The 13,125-nt window shown below is 39.7% G+C and overlaps 1 protein-coding gene across 1 annotated transcript in view; it reads right to left on the bottom strand.

Moving 5' to 3' along the window:
• The window catches only part of LOC140486199 (cilia and flagella-associated protein 47-like), a 482,883-nt gene that overhangs the window by 408,034 nt on the left and 61,724 nt on the right, over nucleotides 1-13,125 (bottom strand). Inside the window, exons 12-15 of the mRNA XM_072584990.1 lie at nucleotides 10,313-10,496; nucleotides 7,590-7,643; nucleotides 5,295-5,391; nucleotides 2,034-2,250 (exon numbers count right to left, since the gene is read on the bottom strand). Of these exons, the coding sequence (XP_072441091.1) occupies nucleotides 2,034-2,250; nucleotides 5,295-5,391; nucleotides 7,590-7,643; nucleotides 10,313-10,496 (552 nt within the window). The remainder of the gene's footprint in view (nucleotides 1-2,033; nucleotides 2,251-5,294; nucleotides 5,392-7,589; nucleotides 7,644-10,312; nucleotides 10,497-13,125) is intronic.

The raw sequence follows: 13,125 nt of genomic DNA, 5'->3' as shown, positions 1-13,125 counted from the left end.
TGACCCCGGCATCTGGGTGGCAACATACCAACGGTGAGTCTCCCACGTTCCCATATAACCTCCAATCTGTCCCCCAATGACTAATGCTCTGCTTCTCTTCCCCCTTCCTTTCTGAGTAACAGGGACAGACTCTGTGCCAGAGATCCATGCCCCATTACTTATTCCTGGTAAGTCATTTCCCCCAACAGTGTCCAAAACAGTATACTTGTTGTTGAGGGGAACGGCCACAGAGGATCCCTCCACTGCCTGCAGGTTCCCTTTCTGTGCCCTGACAGTAACCCATTCCTGAAGAAGGGCTTATGTCTGAAACATCGATTCTCCTTCTCCTTTGATGCTGCCTGACCTGCTGCGCTTTTCCAGTTCTGATCCCCAGCATCTGCAGTCCTCACTTTCTCCTAGTAACCCATCTACTCCTTCTCTTGTACCTAAGGTGTGACTACCTCCCTGTAAGTCCTCTCAATAACATCCTCCGCCTCCCGAATGATCTGAAGTTCATCCAGCTCCAGCTCCAGTTCCCTAACACAGTTCTCGAGGAGCTAGCATTGGGCGCACTTCCCACAGATACAGTGGTGACCCTTACCTCCCACATTCTGCAGGAGGAACATTCAACTGCCCTAACCTCCATTCCTACTATTCTAAATTCCCGACGAGATTACTGAAAACTAAAAAATAAAAACTAGTCCATTTAATTCACTTAATCTGGTGCACAGAGCCTTTTTTTCTGGTTAGAGGAGGAGGATGGGTGGGAGATACCACCCGAGTAGTCCTTCAGGTAAAGCAACCGCCCAAATATAAATCCTCACTTACCCAGCAGTCCCGCGTCCACTCCTGCTCAGCATGCACTCCACCTATACACGAGTTAAATTTACCTTCCTGTCGGGCCTCTGGTCCTCACTGTCACTCCTCCTACTTCAACTGCCATCGAAGAAATGAAGACCACTGAACCCCCGAGATAAGCTTATATACTTTAAACTTACCTTCCCATTGGGCCTCTGGTCCTTGCTGTCACTCCTCCCATTTCAACTGCTGCCAAAAAAATAAAGACTTGGATGCTAACATTTTTGTAATGTGTTCATGGGACCCCAAAATATCTCTGTGCTGTAAATTTCTGCACCTCTCTGTACTTAAATAATATTCTTCACTTCTATTTTCCCTTTTTGACCTATCTGGATCTTTTTCAGACCATTAAAGCCATCCTCACCACTTGCATTCACACTTATCTGTATGTCATCCACAAACTTAGCTGCAGTACATTCACTTTCTTATCCAAGTCATGAATATATATTGGAAATAATTATGGTTGCAGTATTTATTCCTGTGGCACTCGTTACAATTTGTTAGCCTGAAAATATCCTGTCTTATCATAACTCTCCGTCGTCTATTAGCTAGCCAGTCCTCTATCCATTCTAATATATTAACCACAATACCATGGGCTCTTACCTTGTTAAGTAAACTTATGTGTGGTACCTTATCAAATGCATTCTGAAAATCCAAATATATTACACCCATTGCTACTCCTTTAACTATCCTACTTGTTAACTCCTCAAAGAATTCTAATCTGGAAATTGAGACCGACTTTAAGTTATGCTTTTGAAAATGTTTATTATTTTTTCCAAGACCCTTCAGCAAAGTAAATGGAAACACACTTGCTTAAACTTTCAATAAGGTGCCCAGTGCATCTCAGTGGCATAAGACCTCAGAAGCTAAGAACAATAATTTATACTTAATTTGCTACAACATCAAAACACATGAGGCAGTGCAGAGATGAAATTAACAATGGACAAGGACTCAAACTGTACAGTATTGCACTGTTTGCCCATGAAATGTCCATTGCATGTTTGTTTAAGTGGACATGAATAGAAATGAATATAAGACTGACATATGAGAGGCAAAAAAGACTATTTTGCCTGCTTTGTCACCACCTTCATATTCAATTAACCAAAACCAACTTATTTATTTCTTTTCATTTATTTATGTTCACTGACAGTTTGCTTCTCTATTGAAAAACAAAGCAATTCTTCTTTGAAACTTACTTTTGAAATGCTCCCTCTGATGGAGATTCAAATATTATAGGTAGGCAAGCTGCGGACGTGGGTGGTACCACCTGAGATAATGGGCTGGACTCCCGGAGTTCTGGATAGTCAGCTGTCACTTCAATTAGTATGTAAGTGGGTAAGTTGTTCACAATATTTAAAATCTGCTTTGATGTTGAATATACACAAACATTTCCAAAGTCAATTGTAGTTGGACCTGAAGTTTAAAAAAAATTCAAAAACAAATTGTACCAAACAAATTGCCTTTGTCATAGATTAAATGCAATCCCACAGGGGACAAAAGGTAGCAGTTCCTTGATCATTAAGTACATTTTCCAAGATCAAAACTTGAGGGAGTGGGTACTGGATTCTTAGAAAAACGAAAAGTGGAACTGTATACAATTTAGAGTGCAGCAATGTTACAACAACAACAATAATATTGTTGCTTATATTCTAATGCCTAATCTCATGAATTATTTCTGGACCAAAATTACTGTTAAAGCTTACTCTATTTAAAGTTGTTCATGATTAAGATTTAAATATGATGATTTTTAAAACTATGTTTTCCTTTTGTTAGTTAAAGGGAATAATTTGCAAGGGAACAGAGCAAAAACAAGTTTAGAGATTAAAATATTTACTCTCGAACCAGATTTAGTGAATTTCCATTATTTTCTCAATACAGAGGAACCTCGATTATCCGAATATTAATTATCCAAATATCAGTTTATCCGAGGGGATCTCAAGGTCCCGATAGAAACATTACATCAAAGAGCTGTTTCAACCCTGATTGCGTCTTTTGTTTACAGGTACAATGATTAAAAACAAACTCAGCTCACTGAAATGCTGCTGAGAACAGTCCTGGACAGTCCAGGCACCGTCTTCAAATGACTGACCTCCTGCCCTTTCTCTCTCCCCTCACACTTTCCCTGGAGTTCTATATAGGGGTGAACCGTAAACCCCCCTGCCCCAGATAATCACGTTAACATTGTACTGTACTGGGCAGAAATGAAACCTGTCAAAAAGTTGTGTGCGTGTGCGTATGTGCGCACGCATGCTATTTGGATATTACCCCACAAAGGCAGCAGCAGTCTTACTGTTAATGTACAGTCCAGCTGGCCTAGCAGGGTGTGGTCAGATGGGGCTGGTGGTGCAGACAGGGGTCAGACAGTGGGTAGGGATGTTAGGGGGTGCGGGGTTGGGGGTGGGGTGGGGCATGGATGGGGGTGCAGTGGTGGATAGGGCTGGGAGCAGACGAGGTTTGGGGCAGGTGGGGGGGGACACAGGGTCTCACGCGCAGTGTGTTGCTGCCTAGTCTCCTGAACGGGGAGCAGACTTCACAGAAAACTCCGAGCCCCAGAGAAAATCAATTAACCGAAGAATCAATTATCTAAATGAAATAGTGCCCACTCATCTCATTCGGATAATCAAGGTTCCTCTGTATAGTGTTTTTTTATTACGTTTTAACTCACCATCTAAGCTCACACATTAAGAATTGCTAATTGCATGAGATATCAGAAAGGGCTGGTTCTTTTTTAATCTCACACCCCTTCCAGTAAGGGTAGAATAAAACATATAAACTAAGAAAGATTGGCCAATGAATTTGCAAAATGATAGAGGAGTAAAATATCTTAGAAGGGGGTCACTGAAATGAAAAAGTGTAAGGATTGAATTTCCACATGATCTCATAAATAATTCGAGATAAGGTTTTAAGCACCTCCATGTATCACATCTGAATGCACTAAAGCATCATAATGAGAAGACCAATATGTAGGAGAAAGTCTTTTCCACTTTTTGAATTAGATTGGATTTACTTAGAAATTGAGAAAATGAAGATCACTGATTAACGTTATGGTCAAAACACTGTATGTAATTGGTTTAATAAACTATGAAAGTATCAATATTCTGAGATTCAAAAACAACATGCTGGAGATGCTGGAAACCTGAAATAAAAACAGAAAATGCTGGCAACACTGTTGGCAGACCTAGCAGCATCAGTGGAAGAGAAATGAAGTTCAGATTTGACGTTATTGATCCTCGTCAGGGTGGCCCAGTAGCTAACTGAAAAGCCCACACAACCCCATTTTGCCTATTTCAGGGAGCAATCAGAGACCTGCCTACAGTCTCCTATTTCCTTAAGGGATCATAGTCTGCCTCCAAGAGCTTCTAATAAATACAGATGTTAACAAGGCTGGGATTGCACCAACCTCAGACGTACATGAGGTTGTCAACTGGAGCAGGAGAAAAGTGGTTCAGTCTTAGAGGACAGCCTGTTGCCAAGTTAATATGCATGGACCAGCCAGAAAGGGACCAGCCAAAGGCACAGTGAAACCTGTTGCATAATAACCCAGAGCAACAGAAACAAACTCCAGGAAGAAGAAACGTTTAGAATGGGGAAGGTGAAAGTCTGCAGTAGGCATGCACAATCGGACACCAAATAACCCATTCTTTTGCTCAATATTAAACATGTATTTGGAAAAAAACAACTCCCCCCTCTCTATATATTGATCAGAAGATAAATTACTATCAACATACACCTTCTTCATGTCTGAAGGTTGGTAGTCATGGCTCTCCACATATCACCTTTGGCATTCACTCAATGATATCACAATGGAGCAAGTGAAAGAGGCGAACCCCAAGAACTACACCAAATAACTGACAGGATTGTCACCCATTAAGCACCACACACCATTGATCCAAACTAATTTCCTTGTCACTTTCAAAAGGGAACATTGAATATTGGGGTAACATTTGAAATGTAAGTGTTAGATGAACATTTCATATGTAACCATAAACGTAAATGGTTGGTAAAACACGTGACAAATATCTATATTTCAATAGGCAGTATCTGCAGATGCAACTTTGTCACAGGAAAATAATGACCTTAACAAACTGACTATTCAGAAACAAGTGGGGAATTGGTGGTGTCACTGAATTAGCAATTCAGACTAATGTTTGGTGACTCAGTTTCAAATCTCACCACAGCAGTTACTAGAATTTAAATTTGCCAACTAAACCTAGAATATAAAGATCATCTTCATAATAGTGACAAAACCATTGTGGACGGGACATCTACCTTCCTTATCATCCTGCTCTAGCCTAAATGGAACTGACCCAGAGCAACATGGCCGCCTGAAATGGCATAACAAGGCATTCCGACCAAATGCAATTAGAGATGGGCAACAAACCCTGGCCTTGATAGTTATGTACACATCCCATGAAATCATCTTTTGTCTCAATCAATGTTATAAACATTTAACCTACCAATGGATATTTGATGAATTTGCTGGGGTGTCAGAAACAAACTGCAATCCATTTCCTCTTGAAGTGAAGATGGAACAGCATTAAGGCCATCTCTAGCCTACGGTAAATAATTGAAAGAAGAGTAAGTGTACTTGTAGTGGAGGGAGAAAACAGTGAAATGTTTCATCTATAATATCTATAAATACATTGTCCATTGTTTCCAAATGGTTTTTTTTTTGGTTATTAAACAAACTAACAAGACTTTTTTCCACTAAATTTTACTTGGAAGCCAATCTGAATGCTTAACACTGTGTTCCCCAGTTCTCTGTGTTTCTAGCAACAAATCTGACTTGAGTAGCACTTCTGTTCTTCCCTCTCTTTTTCATAAAAGGGGCATGATATGATGCTGGAAATTGACCTGAATCTTGCTGGAGTTTTTGATGATGAATAGCTAGAGATTTATGAAATGATTCCTCTGAAAGTGACCACATCTTCAGGGTTTCATGCAGGTCTGCACTAATGGAGAAACCCCAAAGTTGCTTTCTGTTATTCCCTACTCTGCCAGAGGTTGTGCTGTGCACTGTGTTATCACAGCCAATGATCATTGTAATCAGTTCATGCAGAATCAGTTTTCCTTCTTTCACTCTCACATCGCTGTTTGAAACCCAATAAAAGGTTTCAACTTGTTCAATCCGGTATAACTGGGTTTCTATCAGCACAGTAAACAATAACAATTGCTGAGCAACAGATGCAGTCTTTCAAATGCAATTTTATATTTGTGGACTGTTGTTTAATAAACTAAAAAAAAATACTGTTTGGAAACAATAGACAATGTATTTATAGATATTACTGTGTTTTTGAGTGGAGGGACATTTCATTGTTAAGATTAAAACTAGACCCTTCAAACAAATTTATTTTATACATTTTCTCATTATATCTAATGAGTATTTCTCTTGGCACAACCTGCTGAAAACATAATTGGATTTTAATACCTTTCATTCCCTGATAGGCTGTCTGTGAGAATTTTCTAATCTCACTGGCAACTCAGGAAACTTGATACTGTCACAACAGCTCCATGCTGGGGATCCCCATTAAAGAAAGCTACAATGAGATATCTGTCCTCTGAAATGCATTCAAAAGATCATATGGTACTACTCAAAGAAGGGCAGGAGAGCTGTCTGATGACATTTACAAATTTCCCTTTTAACTCTCAAAGAATGTTACAAAAACAAATTCATTAGCTGTTTACCTCATTTCTGCTTCTGGGATCTTGTGTGAAAATGGTCTGAGTATTTCCTTACAACTGTGAATACATTATCTCTGAAAGAAAGTCATTAGCTGCAAATTTTACCCTGACAGCTGATGAATATGTGGGAGACAAAAAGAATTAGTTTGCTCAAGTTTGATCAGACTGGAACAGCAAACACAAGAAAGCTGTGGATGCATGCCTAATTGACAAGATGTCAACAATTAGGCTGAAGATGGTCATAAAAGGCAGTAAAAGACCATCATGAGAAAAAAAACATTAGTCTGCTCAGGAAAAACTTTGTGTAAGCATTTTCTTGTTTCAGGTGATACAATGAGAAGTATGCATGCCTATGTTCAATTGTACTTTGCTAATATACTTTTTGTGTAAATTGTTTGTTTGCCAAGATAAAGTGATTATCAGTAAATAATGTTGCAAAAATAACAATACAATTATTTTTAATTCTCACACATTGTACAAATCTTTGTTTTTACCTCCCCTTCTTTCTCATAAGCAAAAAATCTTGCAATTGTCTGAAGTTAAAAAATCCCCAGGTCATTGTCAGATCTTTTCCAAAGCCAAATCATCTGTGAGAAAGACTGCTGGATTTAAATAACATTTTATCTGTGGAATTTTCTTCCTCTGAGGATGAAGGATCCTCCATCAATTAGTATATTCCAATTTGAGACCAATAGATTTTTGTGCACTTCCCATGTCCATTCAAAAGTGCACAGATTTTGTTGCTTGACTGATTGAGAGTCCAAACAGTTTTATTCCGCATCTCCAATATTTTCACAACTCATTAGTGAAAGTGTTTGAAGAATTCTTTTTAAAAATATTTTATTGCAGCAACAATTTTCCTCCCAGGTTGCTTGGAGAAATATCCCGGGGATTAACTTGAGCTATGGATGTCAATCCTCTCTTAAAAGCTTTCCAGCAAGCCTTATTGGCAACATAGTGTGTGAATGTTGGAATAGGTGAAGGTTCACTTTTGTTACACCTTGAACTATTCCAATTCCTTTCCCCATTGCCCTCAACCCAATCAAGAATAGCCTGCTTCTGCAACTCACCTTTGCAAAATGAGCCATTGTGCCCACGGAACTTTCATCGCGACAGGCCAATGCCTTGAGGTGGAAAGACAGAACAAAAAATACTATGTCAAATGAAGGGAGAAATACAAAGGCACAAGTGGCCCTGGTATAAGCAAGAATACCTTTCACATGATTATTCAGGGTTTTGAGTCATACATGAACAAAACACTGTGCATAATGCAAAACTGAAATAAGAACAAAAAGTGCTGGGAAACAATCAGCCGGCCAAGCAGCATGTGTGATGGACATTCGTCAGAACTTAAGGCAAGGTTATGAAACTGAAGTTGATTTTATTTATCGCTGAAAAGCGATGGCAAATGACCCTGCAATTTTGGATTGCCAAACAATGTGAAACTTCCCAACGTGGTCCTGCCGCACAGCAAGTTTGATGTGATCTGAAGCATGTGGTTTGTGCAGAGGGAACCCAGAAAACAATGGTGGTCCATCAACTAATCATGCAAACAATTCAATTGTCAGCTCAATAAAGAGAAAGCAATTTTGGAGGAGCGTCACAGGAAATACAGGCAACATCACTGTGGAAAGGCGGTCATAGGGATGGTGCATTTAAGAGTACTGCTTTTAAAAAAAGGAAGGATCAGATAACTCTTCATTCAGTGGAATCCAACAGTTGAGTGTTTTGATGTTCAAGAGAATTTCATCTGCGGGCACTGGACTAATTGGGTGAGGGAGAGGAGGGAGAGGGAATCAACCTTGAGGAGTTAGTGAGGTAGAGCAAGACTATTCAGGCAGCTGCTGTAGAAAATTTGCTACAAAGGAAGGCCATCCCTAGATCAGGGCCTCCATAACATATACCTACTAAGAATGGGCTTCCTGGATGACAGAGCATCAGTGCTGCCGAAGGATGTTTCAATAAACGAAAATGATGAGAGAATTGCATACACTTGTAGAGGTGCACTTCACACCTCACCAAACATGCTGGCAGTGCCTGGTAAAGTGACAGTGGAACTGGACTTCTATGTCTTTGGGTGCTTTTAAAGGACATCACTGGACCTGGCTGCCAACTTGCAAGTGAATGCTCATCACAATGTAAAACAGGCAACAATACCCAATTTGAAAGGGCATCAGATTGTATTAAGTTCACCACTGATCAAGGCAAGCAAGCAGAGAGAATGTGATTTGCCTCCATTTCTGGGCTCCTTGGCTGATTAGATAGCACCAGTCATAAACTCTCTCCGTACAAGGTCGATGTGCAGATGGGCAAGACACTTAGGCAAATTTTTATAGAATCCCTACAGTGTGAAAACAGCCCACTGAGCCCACATCAACTCTCCAAAGAGCATCCCACCAAGACCCACCCCCTACCCAACCCCTATAACCTGCATTTCCCATGGCTAATCCACTTAGCCTGCACATCCCTGAATACTGTGTGCAATTTAGCGTGCCCAATCCACCTGACCTGCACTGTTGGACTGTGGGAGGAAATCAGACCACCCAGAGAAAACCCATGCAGATATGGGGAGAATGTGCAAACTCCACACAGACAGATGCCCAAAGGTTAAATCAAACCTGGATCCCTGGCACTGTGAGGCAGCGATGCTAACCACTGAACCACCTTGAATACATCATTATGTATTCAAATATGTTTCAACTGTTTATGCCAGAAATAAAAAGAGTGCAGTTAATTTTTTTGTTAACTCTGTTTCTCTCCACAGATGTTGCTGAGTTTCTCTGGCATTTACTGATTTCATTTCAGATCTCCAGTATCCTCAGTAGTTTTCATTCAGAGTTCTCACTTTGTCAGCCTATCTGCTTAGAACCTAATGTATTCGCCTGGAGAAAACAAAGGAGGAAATGGAAGGTCCATCCAATCACCTGGAGACAATAAGGTCATTTCAGCTCATCTTGGGAGGACTCCCAGCTTGTAACTGTCAACTTCCTGATGCACCTCAACCCTGAAAATGTGAATTCCCTTGTCCTCTGTGGACTTTTGGACATCAAAATTGATGTTAAGCCCTTTCTTGGAGTTGTGTATCTTTTACTGTTGCAAAGTAAACAGTGGAAGAATTAAGCCTTTTGCTTCCTCCAGTGGGTCAAACACGTGATATTGCTGCCTTGTGTTGCCTTCTCCTCAAGAACTTGTGATCGGAGTTTTGCCAATCTGGAAAAAATATATTTCCGTGTTTGGTGGCACCACAGACCCAAGGCTGCGCAAATCATGTTTCTGCTGGTCAGTACTGGAGGTAGCAGGTTGTCTCTCCTTGCCAGACCAGAGAAGATTGTGGGGGCCTCTCTAACATAGTAGCTATTTCCTGAGGCACCTCCTGCTAGGACTGCTTCATCTGACAGACTAGTCACCTCCTGCTGCTCTCAGGAACCAATATGTTCTGCCACACAGCCACCTGAAGTACCACAAGGTGGAATCTGTAAAGCATGTGGCTGCCCTTGCAAGAAGGCTTGACGTGCTGTTGGTCACTGCTCTCCTTTCTTCCCCATTCCAGAATAATCACCTACCACAATAAAGAACACAATTGGATTTGCCTGGAACCTATGTCAGCTACCAGGTGCCAATTCAAGCGGGTTGATTTCAGAGTTCTGACCCAAAAATGAAGAACTAGCTCATGCACTCAGTTCCAGCCTCCACCACTGAATAATTTCCACCAGTTTCTGTTTCTATTTCTAATGATAACATGGCTGCTACATAATCTTACCATAAAAGTGGAACTGAAATGAAACAAACTTACTGGTTTTTCTGCAAGATTACTGTATTTGACTTTAGGCTTGTGTTTCCTAGGTGGCGGCACCGTAGAACATATTTTTAGTGGCTGTCTCTGTGGCATAAAGGGTGTGACTTCAGGATATGGAGAGTTTAGTCCTTCTGCAGGTCTCAGACCAATATCTTTTGTGTTGTTAAATTGTTCAAATTCTCTAAAGATGGAGAATGAATAGGTTTTACAATAATACTATAGTATACAAGATCATTTAAATATCTTGTTAAGAGCCAATTGAAGATCATTTTCTACTCGGCATTCCAACTAAAAGTACACATTTTTGATAAATCTTAGTTGCATCTGATTTTTCCAGAGCAAACCCTTTGCTCTGCTACTTTATACTGTTCATAAACAAAATAATAACTCTCTAAAATATTCTCCATATCTTCAGTTATTTGGAGCAAAGGTAGTTGAGTTAAGAACAAAAAGTTACAATCAACACAGCAGCAATATGAAAAGCCATGTGCATAAATAAAACTATAATTCCTAATAGGAATTCAAGGTACATAATGGCAATACATGTTGAAGTGTAAACCAGAGCACCACAATGAAACTTTAATTAAAGACAAGATTTTATTCAGCAGCACTGACAGGCAGTAGGTGACATTGAAAATTGGGCAGCAACTACTTGACAATTCTAAAGCAAAAGGTAACTGAAACTATTAACATTTAAGACTTGGGCAGTAAAGGTGAGAAGTTTGGAAAAAATAAGCTTTCATTCATGTTCAGAATAATGAGGGGTAAGCCATACCTATCAGCAATGGTGTTAAGTGTTTAAAGTGTAACTAAGCATTAATTTGCACAGGTTCTATCAGATTCAAGAACTGAGACCACTCTACTCAAAACCCAAACCCTTTCTGCACAATGCCACAACACAAAACCTCTTCCAAAATCATACTACTTCCAGCCTCAAAGTATTCTTTTTTTTTTATTATCCTGCTTTTGTTTCTCTGGACAATCTCATGTGTCAAATATGCCAGTAGTATGCCATATATCAGCTCTTCATGTTGGAATGTCTTCTTCCAAGTTGAGAGCTCAAATTACTTCGGTTTTTCCACTTAAGTCTCCAAACCTAGTGATCAGCCTTGTGGCTGTTCTCTGCCTAATTCGAATACAATGTATCTGGGGCGTAGATTCCTGAACCATATTTGTTCCAGAAGTTGGTTGCCTGAGAACCACAGTGCAGGAGTGAGTGACTCCAGCTGCTCCTCAAACTCTGAAACTCAAAAGTAGATTTTCAGCAACTGGCAGCAGCCAAAGTCTCCTCAAGCTCCAACATTCACAGATGTGCATGCAGCAAGTCACCACTGGCAACCCCTGGTAATGTCCCTGAACTCTAAATCATTTAAAGACAGCAAAGAGAAGAAATAGATAGTTCAAAAAGCACAAAAATCAATGGCATAGGAAACATTGATATATATATATAGAGAGAGAGAGAGAGAGAGAGAGAAGTTCTGGAACTTGAAAACAATTACAAAGGTACAAGAGAGGTTTAATGAATGGGGAATGACATTTTTTGTGGAGCCTTGGGAGGTCTCAATGTGGCCAGCAAAGAAAGGCCACATCACCTTGCCCAACATCACCCCACAAAGCTAAAGGTGCCAGGTTTCTCACATGTTCTGGATTAAAAGTCAACAACAGCACAATGAGGTCCTACGTTGCCATTAACTGGCTACAATTTTGGAGGAGAACTACAGGATTGCAATTATGTGCTACTCTTCAAAAAAGACTAAATGGACACATCAGAAAACTACAGCCTAACATCACTTGGTGGGCATGTTATCAGAAACTACTATCAGGGACAAAATAACCTTTAATTTTGAAAGGCACTGTTTAATCAAGGAATACTTGCATGAATTTGTTGAAGATAGAGCTAACTAATTTAATTCTACTCCTTAATTAAGTAGCAGAGGAAGCTGACCAAGGTTATGCAGTTGATATTGTAATAATGGACTTGCAGAAGGTATTCTACAGTGTCACAGGTCAAAAGTCGAAAAGTATGAAAGCGAGTAGAGTTAAGTGGAAAGATGATAGTATGTTTATTGAATTGACTCAGTGGCAGGAATCAAACATTCTCCCTGAAAATGTGGTTAAAGCAGATTCTATAATCAATTATATGAGGGAATTGGAAAATACTTGAGGATGAACAAATTCAGGATTCTGGACAAACGTTGGGAGTGTGAGGCTGAAAATAGCTAGTTTTTTTTTAAAAGACCAAACACTGGTACAATGTGTTCAATGGCCTCCGTGTTGTACATGTCTGTGATGATGCCCACCTCTTGTTCCCATCTCCCTTCCTACACTACAACAGGGCATCACTTTAAAATAACTTAATTAACTGTAAAGTACTTTGGATCATGAAAGATGTTATACAGGTACTAGAATTTCTTTGCATTCCTATAGAAATCCTAATTACTCAACTTGGCTGCCTAGCCCCATATTAGCAGATTTAAATAGCTCATTCTCCACTGGTATTGTTCCCTCCCTTTCAAAATAAGAAGCATATAAAAATGTCAAGCCATGAGAATATGATAATGATCTGAAACTTTATTTTCACTGTTCTATTACAGTAGGACCATTCATGAGATTTCTACTTTCACTCCCAGTTAATTTGAAAAGGAGAAAACAAAAAGAAACAATGAAGCTGTCGGAATGCTTTTCTTCATTGCACCATTGTAGAAAATGTCATCAATTAAATCAAGGATTATTTCATATAATCATAGACTTTGTATTCCACAGAAGAGGCTATTCAAAACATGTGTTGGCTCTCCTAAGTAAGAACTGAC

Source organism: Chiloscyllium punctatum, chromosome 15 (genome assembly GCF_047496795.1).
Source record: "Chiloscyllium punctatum isolate Juve2018m chromosome 15, sChiPun1.3, whole genome shotgun sequence".
NCBI lineage: Eukaryota > Metazoa > Chordata > Chondrichthyes > Orectolobiformes > Hemiscylliidae > Chiloscyllium > Chiloscyllium punctatum.
This window is presented reverse-complemented; position numbering and strand designations above follow the sequence as displayed.